General features: G+C 44.4%; 1 protein-coding gene across 1 annotated transcript in view; it reads right to left on the reverse strand.

Moving 5' to 3' along the window:
* NBN (nibrin) overlaps positions 1-22,315 on the reverse strand; it is a 128,259-nt gene that overhangs the window by 31,821 nt on the left and 74,123 nt on the right. Inside the window, exon 11 of the mRNA XM_040354601.1 lies at positions 6,882-7,317. Within this exon, the coding sequence (XP_040210535.1) occupies positions 6,882-7,317 (436 nt within the window). The remainder of the gene's footprint in view (positions 1-6,881; positions 7,318-22,315) is intronic.

A 22,315-nucleotide genomic window follows, 5' to 3' on the forward strand; every position in this document is an offset into this window, starting at 1 on the left:
GCGGGAGTGGGCGTTCCTATTGTCATGCCAATTGATTGACATGCTAAACGACGGCGCACACAGCGCGTCACGACTTCCCGAAGGAAGCTCGGGTCGGCTCTATTCGGCGCCGGTGCGCAGGCGCCGAATAGAGCCGAGCCGACCCGAGCTTCCTTCGAAAAAAAATAAAAAAGGTCAGTGTTATTTTATATGCACAACTGGGCTGGATGCAGTGTTAGTAATTTTTTATAGGGTGAACCTCCACTTTAAGTCTACTCAATTTACCATAATTTTTTTTTTTTAAATAAACTTCCTATGATCAAACAGATTAAGAATGAATTTCACACTCTTTGCAGAAAGGGACTCTCCCTCCAACAATGTCTGAAGCGGTGATGGTTTTCGTGGCAAAACCGGGTAAGAATCTGGAGCATTGTGCCTCTTATCATCCTATTTCACCATTAAATGTGGATGCCAAGTTGCTCACAAAAGATCTTGGCCCGTCGATTGAACGTGGTCATCACTGCCTTGGTAGATTCAGACCAGTCTGGCTTCATGCCAGGCAGAGGAACCAATATAAACATCAGGCGGGTATACACCCATATTGCCATAGCAGCTGAGGATTCCCCGGACGTTGTAGCTTCCCTTGATGCAGAGAAAGTGTTCAACTGTTGAGTGGGACTATCTCCTGAGTTCCGTGTTGGATATCATTATTCAGGTATCCGCATTAACTGGGGGAAAGCGGTCTTTTTTCCCCCTTCATCCCTCAGGGTCGGGTGGAGTGACACATTAGCCATTGCAGCAGTGGGTAGAGGAGTTCACTTAACTGGGTGTCAGGGTGCGAAACAAAATGAATTAGAGTGGAGACTGCGAGCCAAGCCTTCTCCACCAACATCAGTACCTGACCTCACAAATGTGTTTCTGGAAGAATGGAAAAACATTCCCATAGACACACTCCTAAACCTTGTGGACAGCCTTCCCAGAAGATTAGAAGCTGTTCTAGCTGCAAAGGGTGGGTCAACTCAATATGGAACCCTACGGACTAAGACTGGGATGCAAACAAAAGTTCATGTGCGTGAAAGGCAGGTGTCACAATACTTTTGACAATATAGTGTATATAATAAATGATTTAGGCATGCAAGTTAATCAGATTTATTGTTGAGTTTACTGACACTGTTGCCTGGACTTCTAGGCATCAGTGAATTCTGGGCATAAAAGATTACTTAAAAGTAAAACCTTCACCCAAAAATACTAACTTGTATTTAAGTTGAATATTCTCATTTCATATTTCTCTTTGTACCCTACAGACTAAGACTGGGATGCCATTAAAGTTCATGTTAGTGTAAAGGCAGGCGTCACAAAACATTTGACCATATAGTGTAGAGTCACTTTATTAAAGCAGAGTTCCACCCAATTTTACAAGGTGGTCTTAAACCAATGACCACCCCTCGTTTTTGGATATCTACTTTTTATTTAAATATGTTTTCATGCCTACCTTTTTTCAGAAAGAATAAATGTACTTCCATCCTAGCCTGGCCATTGTGTAGTATGTCACGTCCTCTTCTGCGGCGAGCCCTCCTCCTTCCTCTGCCCCGCTGCCTTCTGGGTCCTGTGTGTGTCCCAGAAGATGAGCTGGCCATTCACAAAGCGCTGTGTGACTTGCGTATGTGCAGAAGGAAAACGGCTGTGAAGCCTGAAGGCTCCACTGCCGGTTTCCCTTAGGTCATGGGTTCTCAACCATGAGGCCCTCCAGCTGTTGTGGAACTACAAGTACCATCTTGCCTCTGCCTTTGGGAATCATGCCTATAACTGTCAGCCCTGCAATGCCTCATGGAACTTGTAGTTCTGCAACAGCTGGAGGGCCACAGGTTAAGCACCCGTGCCTTAGGTGGAATGGCAGCACCTGCACCCGAGGCGGTAGACGAATTGGCCTCGGGGGGGGGGGGTCAACATCGCGGGAACCCTAGACAGGTTAGTGTCCTTATTAAAAGTCAGCAGCTACAGTACTTGTAGCTGCTGACTTTAATTTTTTCTTTTGTTGCGGCTGGAACTCTGCTTTTAGCATGTAAATTAGGGCTGCAACGGATCACAGGGGTCACCCCCTTCGGATCGGCACACACTGTGATCCGCGGATTGCCGCGGCTCCGGAGCTAGGCCGAAGCCGCGGCCTTTCCTAATGTTATGTCCGCGGCTCCAGAGCTAGGCCGAAGCCGCGGCCTTTCCTAACGTTATGGCCGCGGCTTCGGCCTACCTCCGGAGCCATGGCTATAACGTTAGGAAAGGCCGCGGCTTCGGCCTAGCTCCGGAGCCGCGGCAATAACATTAGGAAAGGCCACGGCTTCGGCCTAGCTCCGGAAGCCGTGGCCATCTTGGTACACCCGGCAGCAGCCCTCCTCCTCTGTTTACACCCACAGAGGAGGAGGAGCCCGCACTCGGACACACCGCTGGAACGGAAGTAACTCTGTACTACCTGAGGGGGGGTTTGTCTTACCTGAGGGGGGGGGGGGGTTGTCTTGCCTGAGGGGGGGGGGGGCTGTCTTGCCTGAGGGTATGTGGATATTACAGTGGGGGGGGGATGTGGATATTACAGTGGGGGGGGGGATGTGGATATTACAGTGGGGGGGGGATGTGGATATTACAGTAGGGGGATGTTGATATTACAGTGGGGGGATGTGGATATTACAGTGGGGGGGGGAGAGATGTGGATATTACAGTGGGGGGGGAGAGATGTGGATATTACAGTGGGGGGGGGAGAGATGTGGATATTACAGTGGGGGGGGATGTGGATATTACAGTGGGGGGGATGTGGATATTACAGTGGGGGGGGGATGTTGATATTACAGTGGGGGGGGGAATGTGGATATTACAGTGGGGGGGGAGAGATGTGGATATTACAGTGGGGGGGAGAGATGTGGATATTACAGTGGGGGGGGATGTGGATATTACAGTGGGGGGGATGTTGATATTACAGTGGGGGGGATGTTGATATTACAGTGGGGGGGATGTTGATATTACAGTGGGGGGGATGTTGATATTACAGTGGGGGGGGAATGTGGATATTACAGTGGGGGGGGGAGAGATGTGGATATTACAGTGGGGGGGGATGTGGATATTACAGTGGGGGGATGTTGATATTACAGTGGGGGGATGTGGATATTACAGTGGGGGGGGGGGGGGAGAGATGTGGATATTACAGTGGGGGGGGAGAGATGTGGATATTACAGTGGGGGGGAGAGATGTGGATATTACAGTGGGGGGGGAGAGATGTGGATATTACAGTGGGGGGGGAGAGATGTGGATATTACAGTGGGGGGGGAGAGATGTGGATATTACAGTGGGGGGGATGTGGATATTACAGTGGGGGGGATGTGGATATTACAGTGGGGGGGATGTGGATATTACAGTGGGGGGGGGGGGGAGATGTGGATATTTCAGTGGGGGAGAATTTTTTTTTTTTTTTGGCCGATCCAAAAAATGATCCGAGGAACGATCCGAACCGTGAGTTTTTTGATCCGTTGCACCCCTAATGTAAATAGAGGTGTATACTGTCTCTATTAATTGTTAAGGTTTTATCTCAGTGCAATCTGCTGATGTGAGAACAGTCACTGAACTCATAAGTTGCTCTTACAGGTCACTGCTTTGCAGCATACATACCTTTAGAGATCAATGCTTTCATTAGGGAACACATTTAATCATTTTATTCCTGTGCAGATGTGTGTGAATGATAGATGGTGACAAGCATACAAAGGCTCACCACAGACTCAGCAAACACCACAAGTATGAAACATTTTGGCAGAGTGCTGTCTGATGTTGGTGAGATTAAAGGGGTTGTAAAGGTTCGGTTTTTATTTTCTAAATAGGTTCCTTTAAGCTAGTGCATTGTTGGTTCACTTACATTTTCCTTCCATTTCCCTTCTAAATGTTTTTTTTCTTTGTCTGAATTTCTCACTTCCTGTTCCTCCTCAGTAAGGTGTTCAGTAAGCTGTTCTAAATGACTTTCCACCACTCGGATGATGGTGGAAAGCTTACTGAACACCTTACTGAGGAGAAACAGGAAGTGAGAAATTCACACAAAGAAAAAAAACATTTAGAAGGGAAATGGAAGGAAAAGGTAAGTGAACCAACACTGCACTAGCTTAAAGGAACCTATTTAGAAAAAAAAAAAACTAACCTTTATAACACAATATTACAAACAAAAAAAAAAAAAAAAAATGTATTCTTTACTATTATAAATAAAACTTATAAGTAATATAAAATGGACACGATCTTCACAAAATAAATTACGCATTAAACCTATTAAAACTTGCATACCCAAACTTGTTTTTCTAGATTTGGATAGAGCAGAGAAGGGTAGAGACTGGATTTTATTACCGTCTATGGCGAAGTTTAGACTTATATCTAAACTGCTTTGCCTTTTAGGTGAGTGTGACGTCTCCTCATTGCCTGTTTTAACCCTGTAATTGTGGCACCAACGTGGAGCTTCCCAATTTGCTTGAATGGGCTTGCTGCCCACCCAACACATCAAAAGAGAATTTTTGGCCTGGGCACGAAGTAAAGCATCGCTTCCTTATGTGAACACTCCTATCTGCTTTGCAACTTCATGGGTGGTGGGGCATTGAGAAGCACTAAAAACACGGGTCAACTGTGCGTGTTTAAGGTCCCCAAGGAGGCACAGGTCTAAACAAGCCCTTAGGCTGCACTGGGTTAATTCATCCTCACCCTATTTGTCCCTGTGACCATTGTCACAAAATCAGAATGAACTGGAAGTCCAAATTTACAGATGTCACCAGAACAGGAAGTGAAGGGAAATCTCTCTTGTCACCCCTGTTTTTGTGACAAATGTCAAAGAAGGGATTTACATCACTTTGAAGAACATTCCTCCCACTTCCTGTTAGGTCTCCAGGATAGGAAGTGAAGGGAAATCTCCCCAATTAGACACAGACACATAGGAAAAACTGACAAGGGTTTAACCCTTTCTTGCTCTACCCAAAAACGTATCTATAAACTTTATAGGATAAAAAAAAAAATACAATAAAATCCATAAATCAACACAGTCCTAACCACAAAATATCAACTGCCTTAATGGAATTGCATCAAAATGTGGGCTAAAGGCCTTAGTAGTGTAATAAATCCAGCTGCAATGAATTGTGTATAATTCAGATAACAGAAAGCTCGAAGACATTCTGGCTTATTGCTCTCTAGAGCTGCTCCCTAATGCCCCATACACACGATCCGAATATCTCAGCACAGATCGTATGACTTTTTTCGCTTAATAGTTGCAAGTAGAAATTGAATAGGTTATTGAAGTCACGAAAATTCTCGCACGAAAAAAAACAAAAAAAACGGAAGTGACGTCATGGTTTTGTAACGTATTTGTATTTTCTGGCGACAACTATACTAACTAAACGAAAATCGTACGATCTGGCATTGTACAAGAAAAATTTTCGTGCTTGTCCAATCGAATAGTATCGGATGAACTGTCGTGATCGGCTTTCGAAAGTAGTGTACACACGATCCGAAAAGCGTACGATTCTTCGTCGGACGATCGTTTTCGTCCGATATTCGGATCGTGTGTACAGGTCATTAGTTATGATGCAAACAACAACTCAGTACACATCAACTAAAAAAATGAATCTGCTGAATTAAACCTACAGCCCCCATGGAGTCGTTTCTGCCAACATTCTCTCAGTGAAGTAAAGCATAGGTATTTACATACAGTGCTCCCTTCAATACACCAAAATGGATGAACTATGGTATTGGCAACACAGGCCTAAAAGAGGAAATGGACATACAGGGGGAGACTAGGGGATTTACTAAAATGAGTGCACAGAATCTGGTGCAGCTGTGCATAGTAACCAATCAGCTTCTAGGTTTAAGGCTGGGTTCACACTACTACACTACTTTCATCCTACTTTGCTCTGTGTTCAATGTTTCCCTATGAGAGCGTCTTGTAGCGTCCTACACATGTCGGTCCGACTTTGAAAATGCTCCCTGTGCTACTTTTGGTCCTACATTGATCCTACTTCAACCCATTGAATATCATTGAAGTCGGACCAAGGTAGTATCCTGTTCATGAAAGTAGGATGGATGTAGGACCAATGTAGGATAAATGTAGGACCAATGTAGCAGAGCAAAGTAGGATGAAAGTAGTGTAGTAGTGTGAACCCAGCCTTAGCCCTGGTTCACATTGATGCTACTTTAAAATAGCGCAATTTCAGGTGCTACTTGATAGGCATTTGTGTGGCTTGATGCACAGATGTCTATTGAAGTCGCACCTGAAATCGGCAAAAGTAGTGCAGGAACTACTTTTGCAAATCGGTGCGGTGCCGCAAAACCGGTGTTGCACCGATTAGAACAGTGCCATTGCCGCCAATAGGCTTTCGACTTGTCATGCGATTTGATCTCTCAAATTGCAAACTTAATTCACAACAGATGCAGTTCTATGCGCTTTTTTCTGCACTGAAAATGCATGCACAGTGTTTTCCAATGGCTCTACTCCACACCAGTGCAGAACCCTACACAAACTTAGCAAATTGCATCAAAAATGCGCATGTGTGAACTGTAAGCAAAAACTGATTGTGTGTGAAGTGGCTCTAAAAATGCATGCACAGCGTTTTCCATGTATTCCAATGGCTCTAGTTCACACCAGTGCAGTCAGTTCCATTCAGTTTCTGCACCGGAAACCCACTGCATGGTGTGAACAAGAGCCATTGGAATACATGGAAAAAACACTGTGGATGCATTTTTAGTGCAACAAAAAAAAAAAGGCGTATGGAACTGCATCTGGTGTGAACGGACCCAAAAACTAAAAGAAGACAAATTTGTGGTGCCAAGGTGAATTCTTGGCAGGATTTATCGTAGATCTGATACTCTTACGCCGATGCCCTTAGTTCTGATACACTTACCGTAGTTCTGATACTGTTTCCAGACAACTCTGCTTTGAGTTCTTCTCCTGAATCCAAGCGTTGCCTTTTGATCATGACTGGATTCGTTTTGTGGGTTTTCTCTTTAACTTGATCACTAATTTCATCATTTTCCACATCAGATTCTTCCACCACATCATCATCATCATCTGGTTGCTTCCTCTTCGTTGATGCATCTTTCACTGTACCAGACATGGAGGCATCATTACATTTAGGCCACCGATCTGACAAGTCTGTTTTCTCTTTAGATACAACATTGGGCTCTGTATCTAAATCCATATCATTAGAAGATAGAATATCCAAGTCTTTCTGTTTTACTGAAGAGACGTTTTTACCAGGATTTGAACCCTGGGAAACGCTGTTTTCCACTCTTGCCATCTTGGCAGTAGACAGTTCTCCTTCATCCACACCTCTATCCCTGTAAAGAAAGAAAAGGATTATTCCATACTTGGTCCATGTTAGATATCAGAATCTCCATTTAAAGAGCCAATATTAACCACTTAAGACCCGGACCTTTAGGCAGCTAAAGGACCCGGCCAGTTTTTGCGATTCGGCACTGCGTCGCTTTAACTGACAATTGCGCGGTCGTGCGACGTGGCTCCCAAACAAAATTGGCATCCTTTTTTTCCCCACAAATAGAGCTTTCTTTTAGTGGTATTTGATCACCTCTGCGTTTTTTTTTTTTTTTGCGCTATAAACAAAAATAGAGCGACAATTTTTAAAGAAAATGCAATATTTTTTACTTTTTGCTATAATAAATATCCCCCAAAAATATATATAAAATTTTTTTTTCCCTCGGTTTAGGCCGATACGTATTCTTCTACCTATTTTTGGTAAAAAAAAAAAACGCAATAAGCGTTTCAGTTGGTTTTCGCAAAATGTATAGCGTTTACAAAATAGGGGATAGGTTTATTGCATTTTTATAAAAAAAATTTTTTTTACTACTAATGGCGGCGATCAGCGATTTTTTTCATGACTGCGACATTATGGCGGACACTTCGGACAATTTTGACACATTTTTGAGACCATTGTCATTTTCACAGCAAAAAAAGCATTTAAAATGCATTGTTTACTGTGAAAATGACAATTGCAGTTTGGGAGTTAACCACAAGGGGGCGCTGATGGGGTTAAGTGTGACCTCATCCGTGTTTCCAACTGTAGGGGGGTGTGGCTGTAGGTGTGACGTCATCGATTGTGATTCCCTATATAAAGGGAACACACGATCGACCATGGCGCCACAGTGAAGAACGGGAAAGCTGTGTTTACACACAGCTCTCCCTGTTCTTCAGCTCCGGGGACCGATCGCGGGACTCCAGCGGCGATCGGGTCCGCAAGTCCCGCGGTCGTGGTCACGGAGCTTCGGACCGTGTTGCGCGCGCGACCCCACGGCTGGGCTTAAAGGGCAACGTACATATACGTTGATATGGCCACCCGTGCCATTCTGCCGACGTAAATCAGCTTGAAGGGGTCCTTAAGTGGTTAAGAAACAATTGGAATTCTGAAAACTTTGTGTATATATATATATATATATATATATATATATATATATATATATATATATATATATATATATATATATATATACACACACACACATATATACAGAAAGGTGTAAAATCTAAATATAAAAGTAATTCTTCAAAGTGGAAATTCAGCTGAAGCCATTAACCCCAGCAGCACCAGATGTTCAGAGCTGTGAAGAGGATCTGGAATCACTGGGGAGAAGATTTCTACAGGAACCATCAGTCTTGCAAGACGTGGGACAATCTCCATTACAGACAAGTTATGTCACTAAAGCTGTAGATGAAAAACCTAAAGTGGAAGTTTTGCTCTCCCCTTCTTCTCTAATCAGTATGACTTTTTTTTCCCCAGGGAGTGGGTACCTATTTTTGCCAGGTGCCCACTCCCACTTTTGCTCTGCTCACCTAGGCATGCATTACAGAAATAGCCCCCGCAACCTTATGAGTCACATGTCCCAGGAAACTGCAGAACCACTGAGAAAACACAGCTCATCTCGCACATGCACAGTGAGAAGCTGGTTGTGAAACACTAGGGAGTCACAGCTGGCTACCCACAAGCAAGATGGCAGCCCAGGGATCCGCAGACTGGTAAAGAACCGGGTGATCACAGTGCAGGATCCATGTAGCTGTATGCTGAGTGAAACCATTTCAAAAATTCAACTTCCGCTTTAAGTGATGGTGACCCCTATGACATGCCACATTGGGCATGTCATTTTTTTTTGGGACATTGTGGCACCGGAAGGAAGTTCACTCCTCCCAGCAATCTTCTGGGACATGTCCCTGATGAATGCCCGGCCATTCACAGTGTGTAGCGCGGCTCGCGCATGCGTGCCCGACTATGAAGCCACAGCTGGGCGCCGCAGAGAGGAGGGGGAGAGAAGTGGGGGTTTGTTCGCCCGCATCGCTGGACAGGTGAGTTTCCGATTATTAAAAGTCAGCAGCTACACTTTTTGTAGCTGCTGACTTTTAAATGGGTGGAACTTCTCTTCATTCTGAATGCAAGCTTTAAAGTCACGAATGTTCTATTGATACAATACTGAATCTGAGAATGGTTTTAAATAGATAAATAAAAGTTCCAAATTCTTTGTACTCCTTATTACCAGAAAGACAAATAATATTTAGGGAAAAATAATACTGGTTATTACAAAACACATTATGTCTTCCAACGCTTGTGTCCTCATTTGATTTCAGTGCAATTATTAAACATTCCATTTGTTTGTTTTGACTACACTAATAGGAAGTAGGTTTCATCACTGGAGGCCGCACACAAAATAGTAACATCTTCCTCCATATTTTACTAACAAAACGTGCAGAGCGTCGGATCAACCCACCTTTACATCGGGTATAACACAAGTTCTCAGGAAGTGGTATGTATAACCTGGGCCTACTTCCAACAGGGTACATTTCTTCTTAAAAAAGTAAATTAATCATGAAGAGTTAATAGTGGTTAATAAACAACATATAAATATGGACCTGACAAAGTTTTTAAGTCAAAGTGCATCTCCACGCAGGGCCGCTGGTAAGGCAGTACAATCCTCCTGTACTAAGCCCAGGCCCCATCAGCTAAACAGGGGGCCAAGGGCTGCTTTCTTGTTCATTTCAGTCTTAAAGGGGTTGTAAAGGTAAATGTTTTTTTACCTTAATGCATCCTATGAATTAAGGTGAAAAAACACCGCCCCCCGAACCCTCGTTTTACTTACCTCACCCCTCGAAAGTCCCAGGCGCGTCCTCGTCATCCTGTTCGGTTCCCAGCCTGGCCGTTGATTGGCTAGGTTGGACGGATTGATAGCAGCGCAGCCATTGGCTTGCGCTGCTGTCAATCACATCCAATGACGCGGTGCGCCGGGGGGCGGGGCCGAGTGATACAGTCGGCGGCTATGTCCGCCGCTGTATCACGGGAGCGCGCTCGCAAAAGCTTTCCACCATGCGAGGGAGCTCGCATGAAGGTGGAAAGCTTTTGCGAGGAGGAGCCATGACAGCCGCCGAGGGACCCCAGAAGACATGGATCAGGGACACCCTGTGCAAAACGAGCTACACAGTGGTGGCAAGTATAACATGTTTGTTAATTTACCCCCAAAAAAATCTTGCCTTTAGTGTTCCTTTAATGAAGAAATTGATTTTACTAGACCACACCCCAGGGTTGCCACTTCATTGAAACCCGAACACATATTAAATACACAGGTTTGGAGGCGAATGTAATGAAGATAAGGCACCAAGCGAGTTTAATTACTATTACATTTCCCTGGGCCCCAGCAGGTTAACAGAGGGGCCCGGGAGGTGGAAGGAAAAGAGGAACTTTTATTTGTAATTTTCAGGACATAACATAGGCGGATGGTGCCGCTTTTCCGCTGCCCGCGGGGGGGTTTAGGGGGGCCCCCCCATCTAGAAGGCTGTACAGAGCCCCATGATTCCTAACAGCAGTCTCCGTCTAAAATATTTCTTCTGTTATTAGGTTGACCAGACATACAATTTTCCTTTAGATTGACTAAATCCATATATTATGGAGGTCAAACCTGAACAATTACAATTTGTATGCAATCAGGCAGGCCCTTGCACTACATAGTTAAAAGTGCAGTAAAACCTTAGATTGCGAGCATAATTCGGAAACATGGTTGTAATTCAAAGCACTTGTATATCAAAGCGAATTTCCCCACAAGAAATAATGGAAACTTAAAATGATTAGTTCCACAACCATTTATTCATAAGTCCTTCAGTTTATAGTCCATATAAAAAGATTATAGCAATGTGATAGATTGTGTAACCATAAAATGTCCATCCACAAATGGAAGCCTCCGCAAGGGGATTAGACCCAAAATCCAGCAGGAGCTACAGAGTATAAAAGAGAAGAGAGGAGCCTCGAAGTGTAGCAATATGGTTACATTTAATGAAAGTACAACATTTATCAACTCACATGGTTGATTAAAAGAGGCACATCCAAGTATGCAGGGATCCGAAAGTGATCCACATAGACTACCCTGCAGTAGAGCAATCTGAAAGTAAGGCTTGACCCTCTCATTGAGCACAGCGTGGAAGGGACGATGGCGGTGTGGTCTATGTGGATCGCTTTACCCCGGATCCCTGCATACTTAGATGTGCCTGTTTTAATCATCAACCATGTGAGTTTCTAAATGTTGTACCTTCATTAAATGTTGTACCTTCATTAAATTAAATATTGCTACACTTAGAGGCGCCTCTCTTCCATTTTATATTTGGTTGTGACATGACGCTACTCTTATATCACGACATCGCTTGTATATCAATGTTGCTTGTCTTGCAAAACGCTCTCAAACCAAGTTGCTCTCAAACCAAGGTTTTGTAAATCTGTCCTGTCTTAGGCTCTTACTGCTATCCAGGGGTTTCATCAGAGAGTCCTTGAACAAGGGCGGCTAAAAAAAAAGTCTCATACGCTAAACTTGTGTTTAGGACGGCACAAACATATACAGTACTCGTGTACAGCAGCACACAGCAATTCATGTCTATGGGAAGCTGCACCAAGGGCTTCCCTGGCAGGGGAATGAGGCAGGCAATTACATTGAATGTGCTCAGCCATCCGTGTACAATACCCATGGAGAGATTTACCCTCACTTGCCGCCCTGCTGGTCACCTTTTCTCAGACAGGAAGTGAAGAAAACTTTACAGCAGCAGCACAGTCCAAAATAAAAGTGTTTCTTATTAGTATAGTAGGGGAAGGTTATAATAACCATTATCAGATTTGTATTTCACTCTGTGCCCCGGTCTGGAAATTTGGGAAAATCTCTTTAAAAGAGCCCCTGGTTAGAAGAAAAAAACTGACAGGAGGTTCTTTTTCTTCCCCACTCAACCCAAAACCAGAAAAGATGTTTTTGGCTTGACATACAATTTAAACCACAAAAGGCTACATAGATGAATGTTTTTATAAAATGACAGGTGTATGCCGGTCAGGGGTTATTAGATATAGGGACATCGGGGTACACAGTAAACACAGAGGCCCAGATTCAGGTAGCAATTGCGCCTGCGTAACCATAGTTACGCAGCGCAATTGCTGACTTGCGCCGGCGTAACGAGTTCTTCTGATTCAGAGAACTCGTTACACCGACTGCAGCCTAAAATCTGCGTGGCATAAGGCTCTTATGCCACGCAGATTTTAGGCTGCATTCTAGCGATGACCGCTAGGGGGCGCTCCCATTGTGATCTGTGTATAGTATGCAAATTGCATACTAACACCGATTCACACCGTTGCACGAGCCCTGCGTACACAAATTACGTAGTTTGCGTACGTCAGGTTTCGCGTAAGGTTACACATCCTAATAGCAGGTGCAGACAATGCTATAGGATACCCGACGTTCCCGCGTCGCGACGTTCGAATTTTACGTCGTTTGCGTAATTGACTTGTGAATGGCACTGGACGGAGCATGCGCTGTACGCTCGGCGCGGGAGCGCGCCTAATTGAAATGATTCCCGCCCCCGGCGGGATCATTTACATTGCGCGCGCTTACGCCGGGCAATTTTGCTCCGTGAATCGAGGGCAGCGCAAATTATTTGCGGGGGCGTAGGGCAAAATCGTTGCCCTGTGCCTCCGCAAATAATGCGCAAGTCATACCTGAATCCGGGCCAGAGTTTTGTAAAAGAGTACATACTGTAATACAGAAACACTTATATAAAAATGGGAGGAAAAGCAGCGATATTATCTATACCAATCAACCAGATTTTACATTTGAAGAGACACGCAGCTAATAACAGCTGAAAAATACATGCATATTTTACCAGACATAAAACCTTTAAAATACACCCGTTATGACAGAACTAAGCAAGCCGCTATTGCTGATCTACTTCAGAAAATGTTCAGAGCCTCGGACTGATGTGCCCCGACTTCAACTGGCTCGGAGTCACTGACACAAGGATTAAGGATTTGTGGCACTTTACAACATACTTGTTTCAGGTCAGTGAGTCAGAAAATACTGCGATATAAAAAGACAGCCAGGCAATTCGTATTTAAAAGGAGGCCAGCAATGGCAGAACCCGCACTCCCCATTAGGTACATTTTAGGCCACAAAGAGCTGGCAGCATAAAAACTTGTCCAATGTATGCACATAATATTTGTGCTATTATTTACAATACACATAGTGTAAATGTACATTACTGGCTTCCAGGGCTGACATGTAAATATTAACAAGGTGTAATCAGAGGCAGTTGCACTACTAATTACATACTACTGATGTGATCATGTCAGCTCGGAATGAGTCATACATGTTCCGGCAGTGCATGTGCAGAATGACCTTGACCAGTGAGGGACTGTAGACTGTCATTTGGCAGCAGTGCATGTGCAGAATGACAAGACTTGTTCAAGGTTGACATCTACACATCTATGGTGTATAAGCAGAGGCACAGATACATTGACTATACATTCAGGGCCGATCCACCCTACAGGCTCACTATGAAAGCCGCTTAGGGCCCTGCAAAGCTGCAGGGGGCCCCCCAAATTACTAGAGGCCCCGCCTGGTGAGAAGTCATTTTTGGCCCCTCACCCCACTTCTAAACTCGCTGGCTGCATGGGAGAAGAGGTAAGAAGTCAGGAAGTCAGCACCCCTGCCTTCTCACTTAAATGTAAGATGACAGTTCCAATAGCAGAACACCCCCCCCCCACACTTCTCAACTTTAATGTGACATTAGGGAGGTCAGGATCGGCACTGATACACTGGACAGTGGTGGTGGCTAACAGGGTCAGGTTGCCCTTAGTTTAAAGCCCAACTCTAGGATATGTTTTATATATGAATGCAACCTTTGGATTTTAACAATACAAATATGGTGTTTACATACTTCACTATGGATGTGTAGTCTTCCCTGTGAGTGCGTTATCAGGAGGCAAAGTGCTTCACATGGCTTGTACCTAGAGGCCATTGAAGGATCATTCAGCTTAAAGCGGGGGTTCACCCTTAGAGGGCACTTTTTCCCCTTAGATTCCTGCTCGTTTTCTCTAGGGGAATCGGCTATTTGTTTTAAAATATGAGCAGTACTTACCCGTTTACGAGATGCATCCTCTCCGTCGCTTCCGGGTATGGGACTTCGGGAGTGGGCGTTCCTTCTTGATTGACAGTCTTCCGAGAGGCTTCCGACGGTCGCATCCATCGCGTCACGATTTTCCGAAAGAAGCCGAACGTCGGTGCGCAGGCGCAGTATAGAGCCGCACCGACGTTCGGCTTCTTTCGGCTACGAGTGACGCGATGGATGCGACCGTCGGAAGCCTCTCGGAAGACTGTCAATCAAGAAGGAACGCCCGCTCCCGAAGACCCATACCCGGAAGCGACGGAAGAAGATGCAGCTCGAAAACGGGTAAGTACTGCTCATATTTTAATACAAATAGCCGATTCCCCTAGACCGAACGAGCAGGAATCTAAGGGGAAATTTTTTTTTTTTTAATAAATGGGTGAACTCCCGCTTTAAGCGTGTTTGACCATCAATAATTTAATGGTCCATGTTGTCTGGTAAGAGGCTTCTTACAATGGTGACATATGGTGGTGGAAGTTCCTTGGTAACAGGAGTTTGAATACACACAAGTCAACAAAAGAACGATTGCGGTCAGGGCCGGATTTGCTCTCCCTCCCGCCTCAAGGCCAGGTTCCGAAATGCACCCCCTCCCCGCCAACCGAACCCCCCCAATCAACGGAGAATGGGCGGCACGGTTAGTTCAAATTTTTTTTATTTATTTTTTACTTTTTTACTGTTTTTTGTAGCTTGTCACTTACTTTTATTAATTTTTGTATAATTTTCTTATTATTTTTCTTATTCTTTACATTTTTATTTTATTAATTATTAATTTCTTATTATTTATTAATTTTTTATCAATTTTTTTCACTTAACTTTTTTGCTATCACACGGGAGAAAACAATTCCCTGTGTGATAGCAATTGGAGGTGACATGTTCTCTTTATTGACCCTGTCACCTCCAAAACAGGAGTCCTAGCACTGTGCTAGAACTCCTGTCACAGCTGAGATGGGAAGAGCACAGCTCTCCCCTTTCTCTGTGTACATCGGCAGCAGGGACAGGAGACAGACTCGGAGGCCGGGGGGAGGACGGAGTCCCGAAGACAGAGCTAGCAAAGAGAGATATGTGGGGGGGAGGGGAGGGGAGGACAGACGAGAGCACACATTTTACATGATTTCGGTGACATCGCCGCAATCACTTGTTAATGAGCGAGCGGATTCCCCCATAACTTACCGCCCTTAACTGTATGTTACTGTACGTCGGGGGACTCCATGCCACTGCCGCCCCTTGGCGCCCTGCCGCCCCAAGGCCTGGCCTCAGTGGCCTTGTGGGAAATCCGGGCCTGATTGCGGTTTATATGCACATACAGTAAGGGAAAAAAATATTTGTTCCCCTGCTGATTTTGTACGTTTGCCCACTGACAAAGAAATGATCAGTCTGTAATTTTAATAGTAGCTTTATTTTAACAGTGAGCGACAGAACAACAACAAAAGAGAACCCTTAAAAACGCATTTAAAAAAAAGTTATAAATTGATTTGCATTTAATGAGTGAAATAAGTAATTGACCCCTTCGCAAAACATGACTATACTTGGTGGTGAAACCCTTGTTGGCAATCACAGAGGTCAGACATTTCTTGTAGTTGGCCACCATTTTGCACACATATCAGGAGGGATTTTCTCCCGCTCCTAATTGCAGATCCTCCCCAAGTCATTAGGGTTTCAAGGCTGACGTTCAGTAACATGAACCTTCAGCTACCTCCAGATATTTTCTATGGGATCAAGGTCTGGAGACTGGCTAGGCCACTCCAGGACCTTGATTTGCTTCTCGAGTCATTCCTTTGTTGCCTTGGCCATGTGTTTTGGGTCATTGTCATGCTGGAATACCCATCCACATTCTATTTTCAATGCCCTGGCTGAGGGAAGGAGGTTCTCACCCAAGATTTGAAGGTGCATGGCCCCGTCCATTGTCAGATTGATGCGGTAAAGTTGTCCTGTCCCCTTAGCAGAAAAACAACCCCAAAGCATGTTTCTATATCAATGTTTGACGGTGGGGATGGTATTCTTGGGGTCAAAGGCAGCATTCCTCCAAACACGGCGCGTTGATGCCAGAGCGCTCGATTTTGGTCTCTTCTGACCACAACTTTCCTCTGAATGATGGGCCTGTACATCTGCTTTCTTGAGCATGGGGACCTGCAGGATTTCAGCCCTTCATGGCATAGTGGGTTACCAATTGCTTTGTTGGTGACTATGGTCCCAGCTGCCTTGAGATCATTGCCAAGATTATCCTGTGTAGTTCTGGGCTGATTCTTCACTGTTCTCATGATCATTGAAACTCCACAAGGTGAGATCTTGCATGGAGCCCCAGACCGAGGGAGATCGGTTATTTTGTGTTTCTTTCATTTGCGAATAATCGCACCAACTGTTGTCACCCTCTCACCAAGCTGCTTGGCGAAGGTCTTGTAGCCCATTCCAGCCTTGTGTAGGTCTACAATCTTATCCCCGACATCCTTCTGTGGACAGATGTCTTTTATACAGGTAACAAACTGAGATTAGGAGCACTCCCTTTAAGAGAGTGCTGCCAATCTCAGTATGTTACTTGTATAGAAGACACCTGGGAGCCATAAATCTTACCGATTGATAGGGGATCAAATACTTATTTCACTCATTAAAATTAATTTATAATTTTTGAAATGCGTTTTTCCTCCAGCTCACTGTTTTTCAGGATATTTTTTTGTTCCATCTCTCATTGTTGAAATAAACCTACCATTAACCACTTAAGACCCGGACCAAAATGCAGGTAAAGGACTCGGACAGTTTTTGCGATTCGGCACTACGTCGCTTTAACTGACAATTGCGCGGTCGTGCGACGTGGCTCCCAAACAAAATTGGCGTCTTTTTTTCCCACAAATAGAGCTTTCTTTTGGTGGTATTTGATCACCTCTGCGGTTTTTATTTTTTGCGCTATAAACAAAAATAGAGCGACAATTTTGAAAAAAATGCAATATTTTTTACCTTTTGCTATAATAAATATCCCCCAAAAATATATATAAAAAAAATGTTTTCCTCAGTTTAGGCCGATACGTATTCTTCTACCTATTTTTGGTATAAAAAAAAATAAAAAAATCGCAATAAGCGTTTATCAATTTATAGTGTTTACAAAATAGGGGATAGTTTTATTGCATTTTTAGTAATATTTTTTTTTTATTACTAATGGCGGCGATCAGCGATTTTTTTCGTGTCCGCGACATTATGGCGGACACATCGGACACTTTTGGGACAATTGTCATTTTCACAGCAAAGAATGCTATAAAAATGCATTGTTTACTGTGGAAATGACAATGGCAGTTTGGGAGTTAACCACTAGGGGGCGATGAAGGGGTTAAGTGTGACCTCATATGTGTTGCCAACTGTAGGGGGGCGGGGCTGGACGTGTGACGTCATTGATCGTGCTTCCCTATATCAGGGAACACACGATCAATGACAGCGCCACAGTGAAGAATGGGGAAGCTGTGTTTACACACACCTCTCCGCGTTCTTCAGCTCCGGGGACCGATTACGGGACTCCAGCGGCAATTGGGTCCGTGGGTCCCGCAGCCGTGGTCACGGAGCTTCGGACCTGGTCGCAAGCACGCGCCCGCGACCCACGGCTGGGCACTTAAAGAGGACGTACAGATACGTGCTTGTGCCCAGCCGTGCCATTCTGCCAACGTATATGTGCAGGAGACGGTCCTTAAGTGGTTAAAATTACAGACTGATCATTTCTTTGTCAGTGGGCAAACATACAAAATCAGCAGGGGGTCAAATACTTTTTTTCTCACTGTATTTGGACTATTATATTTAATTAGCATATTCCATTTTTTTCACATGCTGTATGGTTTGAAACACTTGAAATTGTTAATAAAGCAGGACTTTACCCATAACAACTTGATAAAAATAATGTTCTTTAGCAAGGAACATACATTTCACATTAAGAATTATGCTACCAAAATGAGTGTGTGCTGTAAATTGCCTCCAGCATTGCTTCTGCTGTGTCGTTTTTCCTGCCGCAGACTGTCATTTTGCTAAAGCCCAAAGCCCCTGAACAGCAGTAAATTATAAAGCAGAACTAAACTCACCGATTTAACGGTTTCGAAAAATAGTTACATTCCTGGAATCCTGGGATTGCCAACTATCACATGTGCTTGTTGTTTGTCACATCTGAATGCAAGCGCTGCACCATGGCAGTTGCAGATCAATCAGAAGCAGCTTCCTTGGCTGGATAGGAGGGTTTAATTCTGCTTTAAGGCTGTCAATAGATCGGCCTCTAAAAACTCGGCAGTGCCTAAATATGGAGAGCAACTGAGCATGTGCAGAGCAGGATGAGACAGTGTATTACTGCATTTTACACAGTATAGACACTTCTTTTTAAGTTTTACATAGCTATACCTGCAAAAGGGGCCAGCCTGAAGTGATCTAGCAGGACATCATTTTTTTTTAATATTAAAGTTCCACTTTAAGTACATGCATTAGTTTGAATTTGTATGCATGATTTATATTTTGAAATGTTATATGCAATACAGGTATTATTGTTGTTTCCTTGCAGGTTTGGGTGAATATAGTGCTGCTGTATTAATTTTAGTCACAGTTGGTATCACAATTGCATAGCACCTGCTTTATTTGTCACATTGTTCTTAATTATGACCTAGCTCAGATTTATTTTGTTTTTATAACTTCAGAATATCAGCCACCCCTCTAACTGTCGGTATGAAAAAAAAACGAAGTTACTTACTGGTAACGTTCTTTCCCGTAGTCTTTCAGGACAGCCACCTGAGAGACCTTGGCTCCTCCCCTCTGTTGGAAACACCGCGCCAGCCCATAAATTTCCTCCTCCCCTGCTGGTCCTCAGTTCTTTTAGAGCACCTCCAGTTGCTGGGGAGACACAAGAAAACATGATACACATCGTTAACCATATCACAATTCCTGTAAGGAAATCTTATACATACCTTTGGGTGGGTTACCCGGCTGTCCTGAAAGACTACGGGAAAGAACGTTACCAGTAAGTAACTTCGTTTTTCCCCTAATCGTCTTTCAGGACAGCCACCTGAGAGGATAACCGAGCACTTACCCTAGGGCGGGACCACAGCTTGTAAGACCTTACGTCCAAAGGTCTGATCCTTAGCTGACCAAAGATCCACCCTATAGTGTCTTACGAAGGTGGCAAAGCTGGACCATGTCGCCGCTTTACAGATCTGCTCCGGCGTTGCTCCAGCTCTCTCTGCCTGTGAGGCTGCCATAGACCTTGTGGAGTGCGCTTTGATACCCTCTGGGATCGGTATGCCTCCTAAACTGTAAGCTTTTTCAATGGCTTCTTTTAACCATCTAGCTATAGTGCGTCTGGTAGCTCTATGTCCTTGTCTGGCTCCAGAATGCAAAATAAATAAAGAGTCCGTTTTCCTTAAAGTTTTAGTCACTTCTAAATAATGCAAGACGCATCTCCTGACGTCTAAGCTATGGAATTTCACTTCCTGTTCTCTGGAAGGGTTCGGACAAAATGAAGGTAATATAATTTCTTGTTCTCTATGGAACCTTGAGATTACTTTAGGCAGGAATCCCGGATTCCAACTTAAAAATTATACGATCTGCGAAGATCTGAAAAAAGGGGGGTCTGATCGATAGGGCCTCTAACTCACAGACCCGTCTTGCAGTGGTGATTGCCACCAAAAAGACTGCTTTTAGTGTCAGCGTCTTTAGATTGCAATCTTCCAAAGGCTCAAAAGGTTTGGATGTCAAAGCTTGTAATACCAAGGACAGGTCCCATTTCGGGAAGACCGAGGTTTGAATAGGTCTCTGCCGGCTCAAGGATCTGAAGAATCTGACTATCCATGGGTCAGATGCTAGCCTTTCCTCTAGGAACACTGACAGTGCGGATACTTGACCTTTTAGCGTACTAAGGCTTAGTCCTTTTTCTACTCCCTTTTGTAAAAACTCTAGGACGGCCACCGAACTCTGTGTATTAAAGGAGTTCTCTGTGCACCATTTGCCAAAGCACTTCCATACCTTTTCATAAATTTTGCGTGTCTCCATCTTTCTACTTTTCAGTAGAGTCGCAATTAAGTGGTTTGAGAAACCTTTTGCTTTCAGCAGTTGCTCCTCAGAAACCACGCGGCCAAGTTCCACTTTTCCACTTGGGGGCAGTATACTGGGCCTTGGGAGAGTAGATCCTCCTGGACTGGCAACAACCAGGGGGGTTCTATAGCTAGCTCTTTTAGTATAGAGAACCACGGTCTCCTGGGCCAGTGAGGTGCTATGAGAATCAGGTTGGTGTTCTCTGCACGCAGTTTCCGTAACACTTGTGGAATTAATACGGGTGGAGGAAAGGCATAACATGTCCTGAAAGTCCACCTTTGTGCTAAAGCATCCATTCCTATTGCTCCGTCCTCTCTGTTTAGTGAGAAGAAGGTCTTGACCTTTTTGTTCTTCTTGGATGCGAATAAATCCACTTGAGGTGTTCCCCATTTTAGTGTGATCTGCCTGAACACCTCCTGATTTAGTTCCCAGTCGCTTTCCTTCAGCTGAGTTCTGCTGAGGAAATCCGCTACTGTGTTTAAATCCCCTTTTAGGTGGATTGCTGATAGCGAGAGAACATTCCTTTCTCCCCATGTCAGGATTTCTTTCGCTAATGCCCACAGGGTTCCGCTCCTTGTTCCACCCTGCTTGTTTACATAGGCAATAACTGAAGCATTGTCGGATCTTATTTGAACATGATGTCCCTTCAGTTGTCCCTGGAAGAATTGAAGTGCAAGCCCCACTGCCTTCAACTCTTTCCAATTGGAGGATCTCCTCCTCTCTTCCCCTTTCCAAATCCCTTGGGTTACTTGGGAGCCTAGATGTGCTCCCCATCCTATCCCACTTGCGTCCGTGGTAAGGATTTGGGAAATGGGAACACAGCCGACCTATGGTCAAGTTTTCCACCGTCCTCCACCACCAAAGGGTTCTTTTTACCTGCGTCGGTATTCGAACCTGGGTGTCTAAGGACTCCTGTCTGTGGTCCCAAACCTCTAGAAGGAACATTTGCAGTGGTCGGAAATGTAAGGCTGCCCATTGAACAGCTGGGATTGCCGATGTTAGCAGCCCCAGTGTTGACATGATCTGTCTGATGGTACATGGTGAATTCACCTGAATTGCCTTTGTTTCTTTTTGGATCTTTTCTATCTTTTCTTTGGGTAGAAAAATCCTTTGCTGTACAGAGTCTATTACGTACCCCAAGTATGTTATCTGTTGTGTGGGCTTTAGATTTGATTTTTCTACATTTATTAACCACCCTAGATCCTTCAAAAAGATCTGTGTGGTCTCGAGGTTCTTTTGTAACCTCTCTGGGGTTTCTGCGAACAGCAGCAGATCGTCCAGATAAGCAATGATGGAAATGCCTTGGACTCGCAAGGGTGCCAGGGCTTCCGCCAGAATCTTGGTGAAGATTCTGGGTGAGGAAGAGAGGCCGAAGGGTAAGGCCTGGAATTGTAAATGTAAGGTTCTGTTTCCCGTCTCTATCGCCAATCTCAGGAACTGTTGGTGGTCCCTGTGTATTGGAACGTGTAAGTAGGCGTCCTTTAGATCTAAGGAGACCAGGAAACAGTTTGGAGGTAGTAGGGCTTTCACTGAGTAAATTGAGTCCATTCTGAACCTCTTGTAGGTTATGGATAGGTTGAGGGGTTTTAGGTTTAAGATTGGTCTGACCTTCCCCGTGGGTTTTAGTACTCCAAAAATGTGGGAGTAGAACCCAAGTCCCTTTTCCTTTTTGGGGACCTCCACTACTACCTCTTGTTTCTTGAGATCCTCCAGGGCTCTCATTAACCCTTCGGCCTTTCTTCTGTCCGTCGGAAGTTTTGTTAAATAAAACTTTTTTGGGGGTGTTCTGGAGAATTCTAGATGATAACCTTCCTTTATGATCCTCAATAT

Source organism: Rana temporaria, chromosome 5 (assembly GCF_905171775.1).
Source record: "Rana temporaria chromosome 5, aRanTem1.1, whole genome shotgun sequence".
Classification (NCBI taxonomy): domain Eukaryota; kingdom Metazoa; phylum Chordata; class Amphibia; order Anura; family Ranidae; genus Rana; species Rana temporaria.